The 14,557-nt window shown below is 39.2% G+C and overlaps 2 protein-coding genes across 3 annotated transcripts in view; one reads left to right on the top strand and one right to left on the bottom strand.

Moving 5' to 3' along the window:
• The window catches only part of NT5DC1 (5'-nucleotidase domain containing 1), a 109,002-nt gene that overhangs the window by 13,639 nt on the left and 80,806 nt on the right, over positions 1–14,557 (top strand). Inside the window, exons 5-6 of one of the 2 annotated variants that reach the window (XM_005210743.5) lie at positions 1,006–1,085; positions 4,446–4,527. In XM_005210743.5, coding sequence (XP_005210800.1) covers positions 1,006–1,085; positions 4,446–4,527 — 162 coding nt within the window. Of the gene's footprint in view, positions 1–1,005; positions 1,086–4,442; positions 4,528–14,557 lie in introns of both variants that reach the window. The other variant, NM_001105485.1, reaches the window with a different exon arrangement.
• COL10A1 (collagen type X alpha 1 chain) lies at positions 5,890–13,475 on the bottom strand (the record flags this gene model as incomplete). Its single annotated transcript, NM_174634.1, is given in 3 exon segments — positions 5,890–8,730; positions 12,770–12,938; positions 13,437–13,475. Coding segments are annotated over 2 exon segments (2,025 nt in total). The 3' UTR covers positions 5,890–6,859.

Here is a 14,557-nt window from a genome sequence, read left to right as displayed (position 1 = left end):
AGGACTCTGTGAGGTTTGTGCTCAAAGCAGAGTGGTAGCTCCTGCTTGCAGTCTGCAGGAGTGAGATAGCAGTGAGAGTGTGACGTGAAAGGAAAGAACAGAGAAGGGCCCTGGATTCCACCAGGACTTCTGAGGAGAAGCACAGAGAGCACTTCCCAGAATTGTCAACCTGCGGGATAGGAAGTTGGGACCTGCATTCACTGATTCCTGACCTGTCCATTGAGACTTGCCACATGGGCTCTAGAGGCTTCCAGAGAGAGGGAATGACACAGATGTGGCTTGAGGAAGGACAGTGGTGTTCAACACAGCTGTGGCTGGGGTCAGCCGTGGACCAAGGGGGTGTGACATGGATCCTCAAAAGGTTCTGCCCAGGGACAGCAGATTCAAAGTGCTGTCAGTGCCAAGGAAGGGCTCCACTTGAACTCTAGCCTCAGGCCAAGGAGGATAAATCAAACCCTCTGCTCTCCAAGATCTAGAGTGTGCCTGTACTGTGCTTCCAAGTTTTTCTAAGATAAGTACACACTGTGTCCTCGCATGATGTGAGGACACATTGTTTTTTTTATTCCTTTTCTCACCCTGGCTGTTCTTACATTGTACTGAAATTTGTCTGAAGTTGCATAAAGATTGAATGTGAGACTCCAGGGGATCAACCAACACAGATTAGTGAACGGACTTCGTGGTACTCCAGCGTTAGGTTGATAGTTTTGAAATTCAGTGACACTGATAATACAAATTGTGACTTTTCCATAATCTATTTCATGTTTATGATATAGTCTTTAATTAAAATGTTTTTAATAAAATGCTTAACTTATGCATATCATATTTTATTATAAATAAAAGCCTTCTTTAAAAGACAATGGATGACAGGATGGAGTAGAGTGGTTCTGAATTGAAATAGAAGCCCCTTTAAGTAACTAAACCAAAATATAGCCTCTTTAGCTAAGTTTCCGTATGACATAAATGAGGCATTAATTTGATCCCAGTTTAAAATTGTGTTCTTTTTAGGAAAATACTACTTTTATGATAACTACTTTGACCTGCCTGGAGCTCTTCTGTGTGCCAGAGTGGTAGACTCTTTAACAAAGGTGAGTGGGGACTCATTTCTTAGAAACCATGGTATATTATTTGGCCATGAATCGGAGGATTTTGAGCTTCCCTGGTAGCTCAGATGGTAAAGAAACTGTCTGCAATGCAGGAGAACTGGGTTGAGAAGATCCCCCGGAGGAGGGCATGGCAGCCCATCCCGGTATTCTTGCTTGGAGAATCCCCTTGGACAGAGGAGCCTACATATACAGAGGGCTACAGTCCATGGCATCGCAGAGTCGGACATGACTGAGCAACTAAGCACACACACACACAGAGGACTTAATTATATATGTCTTTTGAGTTGAGATTTTACTCCATTTCCTTTGTAGTTTCAGAGGTTACCAAGGAGGAAAGACATAGAGAAATTGGTCAAAGTATTTTTGGAAAATTAAAAACGACCATACCTAAGAATAATAAACCTGTTCTCCAGCAGGGGGTGCAAAAATCTAGAAAAAGAAAATACCAAACTTACATGTGGAGAAATATTTCTTGGTTTCATTAGCAGAGTTTTTAAAATAAATAAATGTAAAGAAATTCCACGTGTCTTTTTAAGCATTGTTAGATAGTACAAAACCAGAAAAAATGGGATGAAATGTTAGAAATGATCATTTTGAGCATAGTTTAATGTATATAGATTTTTTTCTTTGTCCTAGGTATCAGGATTAAATAGATCTCTGGTTATATCAGTTTATACTTAGAGCTTAAGAACTATGAACATAAATTGGTTTTATGCCAGAATCCCTTTCCTTTTTGCCTATGTTGTCTTTCAGAATGACAGTGATGTTTCTGATAGGCCTCAATTCAGTCCAGTTCAGTCGCTTAGTCATGTCTGACTTTGTGATCCCATGGACTGCAGTACTTCAGGCCTCCCTGTCCATCACCAGCTCCCAGAGTTCAATCAGACTCATGTTCATTGAGTCAGTGATGCCATCCAACCATCTCATACTCTGTCGTCCCCTTCTCCCACCTTCAGTCTTTCCCAGCATCAGGGTCTTTTCAAATGAGTCAGTTCTTCAAGTCAAGTGGCCAAAGTATTGAAGTTTCAGCTTCAGCATTAGTCCTTCCAATGAATATTCAGGACTGATTTCCTTTAGGATGGACTGGTTGGATCTCCTTGCAGTCCAAGGGACTCTCAAGAGTCTTCTCCAACACCACAGTTGGAAAGCATCAATTCTTAGGCGCTTAGCTTTCTCTATAGTCCAACTCTCATGTCCATACATGACTACTGGAAAAATCACAGCTTTGACAATATGGACCTTTGCTGGCAAAGTAATGTCTCTGCTTTTTAATATCCTGTCTAGGTTGGTCCTAACTTTTCTTCCAAGGAGCAAGTGTCTTTTAATTTCATGGCTGCAGTCACCATCTGCAGTGATCTTGGAGCCCAAAACAATAAAGTCTGTCACTGTTTCCATCGTTTTCCCATCTATTTGCCTTGAAGTAATGGGACCAGATGCCATGATCTTAGTTTTCTGAATGTTGAGCTTTAAGCCAACTTTTTCACTCTCCTCTTTCACTTTCAACAAGAGGCTCCTTAGTTCTTCTTCGCCATAAGGGTGGTGTCATCTGCATATCTGAGGTTATTGATATTTCTCCTGGCAATCTTGATTCCAGCTTGTGCTTCTTCCAGTACAGCGTTTCTCATGATGTACTCTGCATATAAGTTAAATAAGCAGGGTGACAATATACAGCCTTGACGTACTCCTTTTCCTGTTTGGAACCAGTCTGTTGTCCCATGTCCAGTTCTAACTGTTGCTTCCTGACCTGCCTGCAGATTTCTCGAGAGGCAGGTCAGGTGGTCTGGTATTCCCATCTCTTTCAGAATTTTCCACAGTTTGTGGTGATCCACACAGTCAAAAGCTCTGTCATAGTCAATAAAGCAGAAATAGATGTTTTTCTGGAACACTCTTGCTTTTTTGATGATCCAGCGGATGTTGGCAATTTGATCTCTGGTTCCTTTGTCTTTTCTAAAATCAGCTTGAACATCTGGAAGTTCACGGTTCACATATTTTTGAAGCCTGGCTTGGAGAATTTTGGGCATTACTTTACTAGCATGTGAAATGAGTGCAATTGTGTGGTAGTTTGAGCATTCTTTGGCATTGCCTTTCTTTGGGATTGGAATGAAAACTGACCTTTTCCAGTCCTGTGGCCACTGCTGAGTTTCCCCAGTTTGCTGGCGTATTGAGTGCAGCATTTTCACAGCATCATCTTTTAGCATTTGAAATAGCTCAACTAGAATCCCATCACCTCCACTAGCTTTGTTCTTAGTGATGCTTCCTAAGGGCCACTTGACTTCACATTCTAGGATGTCTGGTTCTAGGTGAATGATCACACCATCGTTATTATCTGGGTCATGAAGATCTTTTTTGTACAGTTCTTCTGTGTATTCTTGCCACCTCTTCTTAATATCTTCTGCTTCTGTCAGGTCCATACCATTTCTGTCCTTTATCGAGCCCATCTTTGCTTGAAATGTTCCCTTGGTATCTCTGATTTTCTTGAAGAGATCTCTAGTCTTTCCCATTCTGTTGTTTTCCTCTATTTCTTTGTATTGATCACTGAGGAAGGCTTTCTTATCCCTTTTTGCTATTCTTTGGAACTCTGCATTCTGATAGGACTAGATGCTGATTTATTTTTGAGTCAGAATTACAGTCATGTGTTTGTGAAAGTTTCTGTTGAGCCATAGTGCTGGCTTGTAGAAGTTGTTATTATGGGATGGAGTCAGCTTCTCATTTTATAGTGACTGTAACAAATGTACCAGTCTTTAAATATTTTGGGCTTGATATAATTTAAATACTATCTAGTAGTTGGTCTTTGTTTATATAGAAGGATACTGGTTAATATCTCAAGGAAGCATGGGGCTATAGGGTTGTGTATATTCCTGTTTACTTGCTCTTGTATACTGAAACTCAGGTAAATATGCACAGAACTGTAAAGTAAGCAGCTTTTGCAGTTTTAAGGCTGCGGGCCTTTTAGCTCCATTGATGCCACGGTACAGGAAGTGACATATCCTGATATCTCCTAAGCTATAACATTGTAGATTTGTTATGTGTTAAAAGTAGTGTATATTTTTTAGACTTTATAATGCATGGAAATTTTTATTTTATTTGGGTTATATGGGTTACATTAATATTTAGTCATGTGTATATACATCTCTATAGCCATGATTTTCATGGAAGATATTTTTCTACAATCACATCTGGAAACGTGAGAAGTTTATTGATCTGTTATATTTCCTCAAACACGAATCCCTGTTTTACAGTACAGTAATATTATAGTTGTTTGCCAAGTGTTTTCTACTATGCTTAAAAACACAATTATTACATGTGTCACATTTGGATTTGGTTTTTTTTTTTCTTTAGCAGAACAATGGTCAAAAACCATTTGATTTTTGGAAGGACATAGTTGCTGGTATACAACATAATTATAAAATGTCAGCTTTTAAAGGTGAGTAATGTGAAGAGAGACTTTATTTCTTTTACTTTTTTATTGGAAGATCATTGCTTCACAGTGTTGCAGTAGTTTCTGCCATACGTCAGCACGAATCAGTCGTGATTATACATACATCCCCCTTCCTCGTTGGCCTCCCTCCCACCCCATCCGGCCCTCTAGTTATCACAGGGTGCAAGGCTGAGCTCTGTGTTTTGTGACAGCTTCCCACTAGTCATCTGTTCTACACGTGAGCGTGTACGTGTGCCTGTGCTACGCTCTCAGCTTGTCCTGCCCTCTCCTTCCCCGGCTGTGTCCACGAGTTTGTTCTCTATGTCTGTGTGTCCATTTCTTGGAGAGAGGCTTTAGATGTGTGTTCAATGCTATGTGTCTAATGAATTACTTAGAAGGTACCTGTTCTTAATGTACCTTAATTAGGATTTAATTTGACCTAAGATATTGCTATAAAGTTGATACTGGTCATATTCTAAGAGCTTCTTTTCTTCATGTCTGTTTAATGGCCATCGTTGCCAGTATTCTAAGAGATGCTGTCTTTTACATGCTCACCGCTAGGACCCTTTTGTGGATACCCCAGAATTTGGTCTCTCTTGGCTTGGAAATGAGTTTGGTGACAGCTGTAACCATTAGTTTAGTAATTACAGTCAGAGAGGAAGAGTGAAAATTCTGTTTGTAATGCTTAAAAGCAGGTTGAGCTCACACAGAGTGGGAGCAGAGATCACCAACCCAAGCCCAAGCTTTTACAGTTCCATCAACAGGTTTGCTTGAGTTACACACAAACATTGCTTCTAAGGCATTAAGAGATGCCTTTATAGTGTGGTACCTGAGTGACTTGAACCAGACTGTCCTAATTCAGCCAGTGGATTGATGGATGCTCACAGGCAGTGTTTTTCAGCTGAGAAAAATAAAAATGTTGCCATTTGATTGGCATAAAAATTCTTGCCTGCCTTTTAATGTCATTTAAGCCATCAAAATGATCCTAAATATTATGACTAAAAACATGTCAAGGCAGTGAATAACTGCATAATATTTGTTCAGACTACATGTTTCTCTGCTGCCTGCTTCTTTCCTTCCTAGAAGAATATCACTGACTTGGGTGATTGTCTTACTTTTCTGCTCCCAGTCACCAGCCCTTCACCCTGTAGATCACATGTGGTTCTGTTTGATGGCTTTTCAGTCCACAATGAGCACTTGGGTGTATGGAAATGCCCATCTCCAGTAGAAGGCTATATCCATGACCCTTGGAAAAGCTACCCACCAGTTTATCATTTTACTTTTTATTAACTTTGTAAAATGAAAACCCTTAAAAGAGTGGTTGAGAATGGCAAATTGCTGGTTTCAAATAAATTCGACATAATCATCTATTGATGTTATTTTATTGCATTGTAAATAAGGAGTGGATAAAACATTTCATGAGGCACAGCTTAAGAGTTTTAAACAGAAACATTAAAATACAGTACAGAGCAGAAATAAATAATATCTTTTCATTTCTAGTCAGATTTTGAAACCCTTGATATTACAATTTCACTGGAATGGGAGGCCCAAGGTACATATGCTAATACTCTATAAACCCACAAAATCATATTAAGATTATATAAGACTCAAGTAGTCATTAAAGCAAATTAATCACACTTGTGTCAAATAAATAAAATAGGTTAGACACCATTTCCAAGTTGTAAAGGGTATATAGAAAGCTTTCAGCAATCCACAGAAAAGTTTGAAGAGGTTCATGACAAAAGCACCTTGCATTTCAGATTAACTTTAGCATTAATATTTTGGGTTTCTTATGAGAGCTGTAAAAAGTCTATATGCACCTGTATACTTGAATAGATATTGACAAAAGGGGCCACTTAGACCTTTGAGTAATGCACCATCAGAAAGATCTCAGGGTATGTAGTGTTTTTTAAATTTGAATATTCAAGTATTTAAGTCCCATAAAGATATATGACATCTCCCGAATGTTTCCTGGAAATTTTCCTGTTAATTGTCAGAAACAGACTGATTTTTAAAAGGAAATGCTGAACTTCTGAAATCAAATTTGACATAATTTAGCATCACATTTCAGGGTTTTTTGCGATCGTTTTTTCAGCCTAGCAGGATGAAATTTTTAAATACTGAAGGAGTTCACAGAAGACTTTTAGGAGTTTTAGGATTGCTGACTAGAAACTCAAGAGGGCCTTCACATATGTTTACCGTATCTGAGAGCTCAGACCTGTATTTTGGAAAATTAGTCACATTTTTTTCAGCCTACCTCCATATGCATTTCGTGGGATGGGGTGGAGTTGGGGAATGCCTTTTCAAGCAGATTTGTGTTAGCTCAGTGAGAATATGCTCACATTGGAGCCACCAAGAATCCTGAGAAAGAGGAGTGGACGTACTCAGAGGAATACAGCCCGTTCGAGCCTGCATTGGGCAGCTGGAGCCATACCTGGTCGTTCTCGGTGAGGTCGATCACGGCGCTCCCTGAAGCCTGATCCAGGTAGCCCTTGATGTACTCATCATAGGTGTACATTACAGGGGTGCCGTTCTTATACAGACCTACCCAAGCATGGGTCCCTTTCACGTGTATGTGGTAAGAGAAGTAATATATCCCTGGAATCTTACAGGTGAAGATTCCAGTTCTTGGGTCATAATGCTGTTGCTTGTTATATAAAATCTTATCGAATGGGATAGGAGTACCTATAGCTGGGTAAGCTTTGGAGAGGATAACAGTGAAAGCAGACACAGGCATTCCTGTTACTCCCTGATTGGCACTAACAAACGGCCTTTGGCCTGCCTTTACAAAGTCCTCGGGCAGGGCTGCTTGGCCTGGAGGGCCTGGGGGCCCTGGGGGCCCTGGGAGGCCAGGCTCCCCAGCATTGCCTCTTGGCCCCGGAGGCCCTGGTGGCCCAGTAGGTCCATTAAGGCCCTTGACTGCTATGCCAGCTGGGCCAGGAGGCCCTGGAGTTCCCACATCGCCTTTGGATCCAGGGAATCCTGGAATGCCTGGTGGCCCAATGGGACCTCTAGTACCTGGTATTCCAGGGACACCTCTGGGCCCAGCTTCGCCATTGTGTCCAGGCACTCCCTTAGCTCCTGCTGGACCCACGGGGCCTGGGAGACCAGGGGATCCTGCAATTCCAGGGTCACCTTTTGGGCCTGGCAACCCTGGGTTACCCTTGGGACCATTGAGACCTGGTTCTCCTGGGTACCCTGGTTTTCCATCTAAGCCAGAGGAGCCCCTTTCTCCCTTCGCCCCAGGGTTTCCTGCAGGCCCCACTGGCCCCATCTCACCTTTAGGGCCTGGGAGCCCGGGGTTGCCTGGAATGCCTTTTGGTCCTTGGGGTCCCATATTCCCTGAGGGTCCGGGCAGACCTGCTTCCCCAGGATGACCTGCTGGGCCTTGTTCCCCTTTGGCACCTGGACTCCCTGGAAGGCCCACAGGTCCCCTTTGTCCCTTCAGGCCTGGCAAGCCTGGTTTCCCAAAGCCGGGAGCCCCCGGGAGCCCAGCTGTTCCTGGAGCCCCTGGCTGACCTTTCATCCCTGGGATCCCTGGCTGGCCTGGAATTCCAGGGGCTCCTGGCTTTCCAATGCCTTCTGGTCCTTGTTCCCCAGGAGGGCCTTGAGGGCCTGGTGGGCCGGCTGCTCCCCTTTCCCCTGGAACACCCTGATCACCTTTGAGGCCTGGCTGTCCTGGTAACCCATTTTCACCTCTTTTCCCCACTCCAGGAGGGCCAGGTGGTCCCGTGGGACCCTGAGGACCTGGGAGGCCCCTCTCACCTGGGCGGCAAGGAGTACAATGCCCCATTTCCCCTTTCTGTCCATTCAGTCCAGGGACCCCTGACGTACCCTTTTCTCCAGGAAAGCCCCTGGGACCTGGTTCTCCTGTAGGTCCTTGTGGCCCAGGTTTTCCTGGAACAGAAATTCCAGCTGGGCCGGGGATTCCGGGTGGTCCTGGTGGGCCCCGTGGTCCTGGTAAACCAGCTGGTCCAATATCTCCTTTTGGTCCATTTAGTCCTCTCTCCCCTTGTTTTCCTGGGAGTCCTGGCAAACCTGGCTTCCCAGTGGCTGACGGTCCCGGTGGTCCTGGCAACCCTGGCTGTCCTTGGGGCCCAGGACTTCCGGTGCCAGGCTTTCCTGGTGGTCCTGACGGGCCTGGGTGCCCTCGAGGTCCAGCGGGGCCTGGTGGACCAGGGATGCCTTGCTCTCCTCTCAGTGATACACCTGAAGGACATGCGCAGAACACACGAGGCGAGGGGTTAGTGATGCTCAGGAACCACTGCTTCTCAAAATATAAGTGAGGACAGGGTATTTACTGCAGTGGCAGTCAGACCATTTTGGCAGACTAGTCTTGAATGGTTTTAGACAATTTTATATTGTTTTCAGACATTTATATTGTTTTAAAACATACTGTTAGAGAAGATGGTTTCACAAGACTGTGGCTACCATCATACTTTCGTTATGTCCTAATGATCCATGAAAATAAGCTGGGATTGAAACATTCGTTTGGAATAAGAGTGCATTGGAGGTAAACTTTTTAGCGCATTTATTTTAGGAAAATCATCTACCAAGGAAAAGGAAAAAAATGGCATTTGATAGGAAAAGAGGAAAAAGGCAAGTACAGAATAAAAAAAGGAACAGGTTAAGAACTAAAACAACTTTCCTTCACAAAAGCTATCCTATAAGGTAAAGGAGAAACGCAGTCTGTTTTAATTTACACCTGCCATGACCCTGCTGTAAACAGTTTAGATTTTGGGTTTTCTTTTGTTTGGTTGTTTCTGACCTCAGTACAAAGCATGAGCTCTTTACATTCTCTGTTATTGACTTAAAATTGAGATAAGGAATTAGAGAATTAATGTGAAAGGTACATAAAATAGTATTAAAATGGTAAAATAAAATTTTCTTTGATTAATGCACCTGTTGTTAACTTCATAGATCGGTGGGTTCATTTGAGCTAAGTACTTCTACTAGTATAGTAAATTTAAACTAAAAAATTATTCAGTGCCTGTGATGTGAAATCTGTTATTGAACTGTAAGTATAAGAAAAGTACAAAACACATCCTGTAAGAACTGTAGTCCCAAAGGGAATAAAACAAGTGTCCATGTGATAAGTGCTTTAAGAGGTGTCCAGAGTTTTGGTTTTAGTCATTCGAAGGTGGGGTGTAACAGAGCATGGCTGGCTTTGGGATACACTATTGGGGAAGTATCACCATGTCAAAGGATCTTTAGGCAGCACTATCATATGCCTCTAGATAAAAGTCTTTTTTTCTCAGAAATTCTTCTATAGCTAGCAAAGATGGTAATGAAATTACTTATGTTTTTAAATATCTACTTGCAGGATTTATTTAAAATTAATTTTCTGTTTAATAAGTTCTCAGAAATGTAGTTAGAATGTCTGTGTATACTATTAATATTCGATTCTTATGCTGTCAGAAAATGGTTCATAGTAATGGTAGATTTAGTAGATGTCAAAGTAGTTGAGTAGTTTGGTCAAAACCCTGAAAATGACTTAGAACTGTCACTTTTGAGCTCCATCTTTTTTTGTAGAAAACATGTTAATATGCTTCAACTCCATTTAACTAAATCTTTAATGGCTTTAAATATCAAAATGAAGACTAAAATGAAATTGATATTAAATGAATTGAAAATTGCCTTTGAAAATATTTTTTATGGGTATAATTTCTTTTAAATGTTAACTGGTACATTACTGTATTTTTAAAATCTTTCATATTAATTAACTGGCATGTAAGAAGTAGTCAGCCAACAGTAGTTGCTAATGTATACTCTTGGGTAGATATGTTTCTGGTATTTGGAAAACATTTGATAATAAGTGAAGTATAAAATACAGAGCATAGTCATTAAAACATATACTGAAATAGGAAAATCATTTGGGTATCTTTATATGTTGTACTAATTAGAAGTTATATTTCATTTTTCAAACAAATGTGTAGTTTTATTTACCCATTGATTTTCAGAAAATGACATGAGGAAAAAGACTGAGAAAAATTAATTTATGGAAAAGATTTCCAAAAATTAGCACATATTGTTGGTGATGTTACTATACATATGTGATATATCTAAATGAATGAGTGCTAATGCCTTGCAAATAGAATAAATGAATAAAGGATTTCTTAATGGTTTGCAGTAAAATGGGACATTTTTAAAATGCAAATCATATTAAATTGGGGTTTGCTTCAGAATCTTATAAAGATCATGTCTATATAAAAATGTCTTGGTCTGGTTGGAAATATGTTTAACTCGTAAAGTAGAGAGGAAAAGCAAGTCTTGCTGTGAATGACTGAATTGAGCCCAATTTGAGACTGAAACTCCAAAGACAGTGATCACTGTCACTTAGAATGTTACCCTGGTAGGTTCCAGAGGAGAAGTTTCTTAAATGTCCACAAAGTGGTTGATTGTGTCAGAGAATGGTTCCCGTGTACTCACCAGTAATGAAACCCTCTGCAGCATAATTTAGTGTGTTTTGACAGTTCTCTTAACCTTTTTGAACAGATATGCCTAGCAACTGCACAGGAATTCCTTGTATATCTGTTAGCAATTCAGTGCTTCACTATATAAATTGTGGGTTTTGTCTTCATTTAATTGCTGGTAGATAATAATGTATTTGTTTCTACTGTGTATTACCAAGTAGACTAAAGTGGATTTAATAGTTAAAATATGGCTTCTAAATTTTTCATTTGTTAACAAGATATATTTTCACTTTTTCTACAAAAGAAAAACCAAAATGATACAGTGTATTATGGTGAAAAGATAGAAAATATTTTGAACTTCTAATAGTGGTGGTGCATTTTATTTTAATTCACAACTGTTTGTTATGATCTTGTAAGCTACAGAGTCTGAATTTGTGATCATACAGAGTATAATTCAGTGCTGCTTGTCATAGCATTTCAAATTGCATTTGTTGCTTCAAGCAAAGTATCAGATTTTCTTGTCTTTTATTCTTTTCCTAACTTTTTTCTTTCTCATACTGTGTGTGTATTTGAGCATCGAAAGTATCTATTGAGTACTTGCATTTATGCATTTATTTCTGATCATTAAGCTACCTTTCATGAAACATTTAAAATTTCATCTTTCTTCTTAAAAAGACAATCCTATACATTCAGTTTGCTAAAAATAGTCATCTCCAGAAGCATAATTTTTAAATTTTATGACAACTATTCATAGCTTTATAGGATAAAATATGTAAGCATAATGGAAAAATACTATGGAAAAGAAATTTGAGTCCTACAGTCAGTTCATATTACTCAGTGTAATTCAGTAATGTAGCAGGCAGTTTGTGCCAGATAGCTATTAAATGAAATGGGTGAATATGAACCTAAAAGTTGCCCTTGCTTGAGAATTTGTTAGTACTTTATATACATGATATCAGTACCCTTCATAATAGTCAAGAAAGCTCAGCAGAAGAACAGATGCAAGAACAGAGTTAAAACTTACCTAAGGCTACACCACCAGTACTAGAGTAGGAAGAGGAAGAGGAGGAGAGAAGTAATAATAGGAGTAGAAATAATGGAAGTAGTATGAAAAATAGAAGCAGTAGTGGTAATAGCTAACCCTTAAGCACTTTGCGTATTAACTAATTTAAGTCTCAGAACAGCCCTTTGAAATAGATGCGCCTTGTTTTACAAATGAGTGAGCTAAAGCATGGAGAGGATAACTAACTAACTCAGGGTTGCATAAAGCAGTTAGGTGTGTGCACTTAACTACTAAACTAAACCAAAATGCATTAAAAAAAATTATGAGAATTGCTACTTCATTTGCCTTTAAATTTCTCTTGAGGGGATCTCATGTTATTTGAGAGCTAAGACTCAATTTTGTTTGGATTTGTAAGCTAGAAAAATAAGCTGTAAAAAGAAATGTGTGTATGCATGTAGATACATAAACCTGCTACTCTTTTTGTGTACAATGGACATTTTTAGTTAAAACAATTTAAACATGACTAATTTGGTTGGATTAATATGTCCAGGTTATGGGAATTATTTGTGCAAAAAGCACACATTTGAGGGAAAAAATTCTATACCTAAAATTTCCTAATATTCTTTAGGTATGTCTTTCTCCTATTCTTATGTAAAGGATATGAATGTTCTTGAATAGACCTACTTTTACCATAAATCATTTTGGGCTATTTAAGGAGTTTGAAGGTAATTTAATGCCAAAATTTAAAAAAACATTTTGCTAAAGAGATCGTTAAGATTATATAAAGCAACAACCCACTAGTTAATAGAGCAAGATAGGTAGTTCAGTTTACCTTTACCCTTTATGGCATACGGGATGAAGAACTGTGTCTTGGTGTTGGATGGTGGGCCTTTTATGCCTGTAGGTGTTTGGTATCGCTCAGTATAAAACACTCCATGAACCAAGTTCAAGGACATTAGCAGCAAAAGTGCTGTTTGTGGCAGCATGATCTCAGCTGGATTCTGAAAAACAGAAAAGAATAATTTCATATAGCTTCATTATTGACCTGCTTTATTTTTCTAATGTTGCATAGATGAATTCTTCATCTACTTTTTTAACCTTATTCTGTATATCCTGAATATATTCCATAAATTGAGAGTTATAATTGTTAATTATGTAAATATATGTCTTCGTCGGTTTTGAAAACCGTATCCAGATAATCAAGTGAAAATAAAATGATTTCAATAAAAGAAACACAGAAACTGTAGTTGTATGTCTGTATTAAATAACCCAAGATCTTTGATACAGACTGAAATTACCAATAGTCTCAAAAACACTGAAATTCAGATTACAACATGTTTTTGCAAATATAGTTTAATTAAGACTATATTTTACAGACAGCTACAAATTAAACTTTCTGAGTGATTTTAGTGGAAAGCCATTATTTTAAATCACAAAATAACAAATAACTGAGACTTTTTTCCAAATACGCTGACATGGAGGTCTACCAGTGGACTTACCCGGACTCTCGGAGATCCTGGAGGTGGTTTCTTACCAGTGCTCTGTGCCTTGCCCTGTGCCCAGGTGAGCACTGCAGAAGATGCCCTCTCCAGAGCTGTCCTACAGCATTTATACTGTTTTTCCCTTGCTCCATGAGGTCACCCTGAGTTTAAGCTCCTCCCCCTGCCCTAGAGGTGGAAAGCACTAATTATGGTGGAAAGTTCTATTGGGCAGGCATACAAGATCAGGTTGGGCTTTCTTTGCCTTGTTTCCTTATTGAAAAATAAACTCTTTGTCTTAAATTTTATTAATAGTTTTAGCAATGTACCATCCCTTTCTGTGATTTTATTTTAGAAGTTATTACTCAGATGTTTAGGTTGTTAGTTCATGATGGGGTGGTCCTAGCCCCTTTATATTTTTAGAAAGCACGTTCTTGTGTTACTTGGTTGAAAATACTTGGGAGTATGTAAAAGTAGGGAAAGAAGTCTTTTGGAGGGGAGTGTGGGTTTAAACCATCACCTAAATTCTTCACTTATTACATAAAGCCATCAAGTGTCCATGAATGTTTCTAAATTTTTATGAAAATAGCATACCTCAATTCTTATTTTTAGGCTTGGAAGAAGGACAATGGTGAAAATGTAGGTATGCTGTCTTGTATTTCAGGATTTTAATGTAAGCCCTCAGATGTTAAAAAGAGAAATGTAAAATATGTTAGCATATAAACATTTTAGTTTTTGCATTTAAATATTTAAAAAGTTTCAAACAGAAGCAAGACATCCATAAATTTAAAGAGCTGCAAGTGTAATTAGCCTGAAGGATTTAAATTCATTGTTCACAACACTCTACTTACTGTGTTCGGTAGATGGCTTCAGATTTTATTGCTTAATTTTGGGTTTTATTTTAGAGTTGCAGTGGAGGAGGTACAAAAACCCTTAACTTGATAATATCATATCATATCATATCATGTCCATTTAAATAAGGTTGCTGTGTTCATTTCAGAAGACTAATCAGACTTTGCTTTCAGCTTTTTGGAAGTATTATCTGTTTGCCTTGCAGATTCCTTCTAGGATCTTGAATCAGCTCAGTTAGAAACATTTTTTCCCCCCAAAAGATGAAAGTAAATGTTATCGTTGTGATTTTC

This window comes from Bos taurus, chromosome 9 (genome assembly GCF_002263795.3).
Source record: "Bos taurus isolate L1 Dominette 01449 registration number 42190680 breed Hereford chromosome 9, ARS-UCD2.0, whole genome shotgun sequence".
NCBI lineage: Eukaryota > Metazoa > Chordata > Mammalia > Artiodactyla > Bovidae > Bos > Bos taurus.
This window is presented reverse-complemented; position numbering and strand designations above follow the sequence as displayed.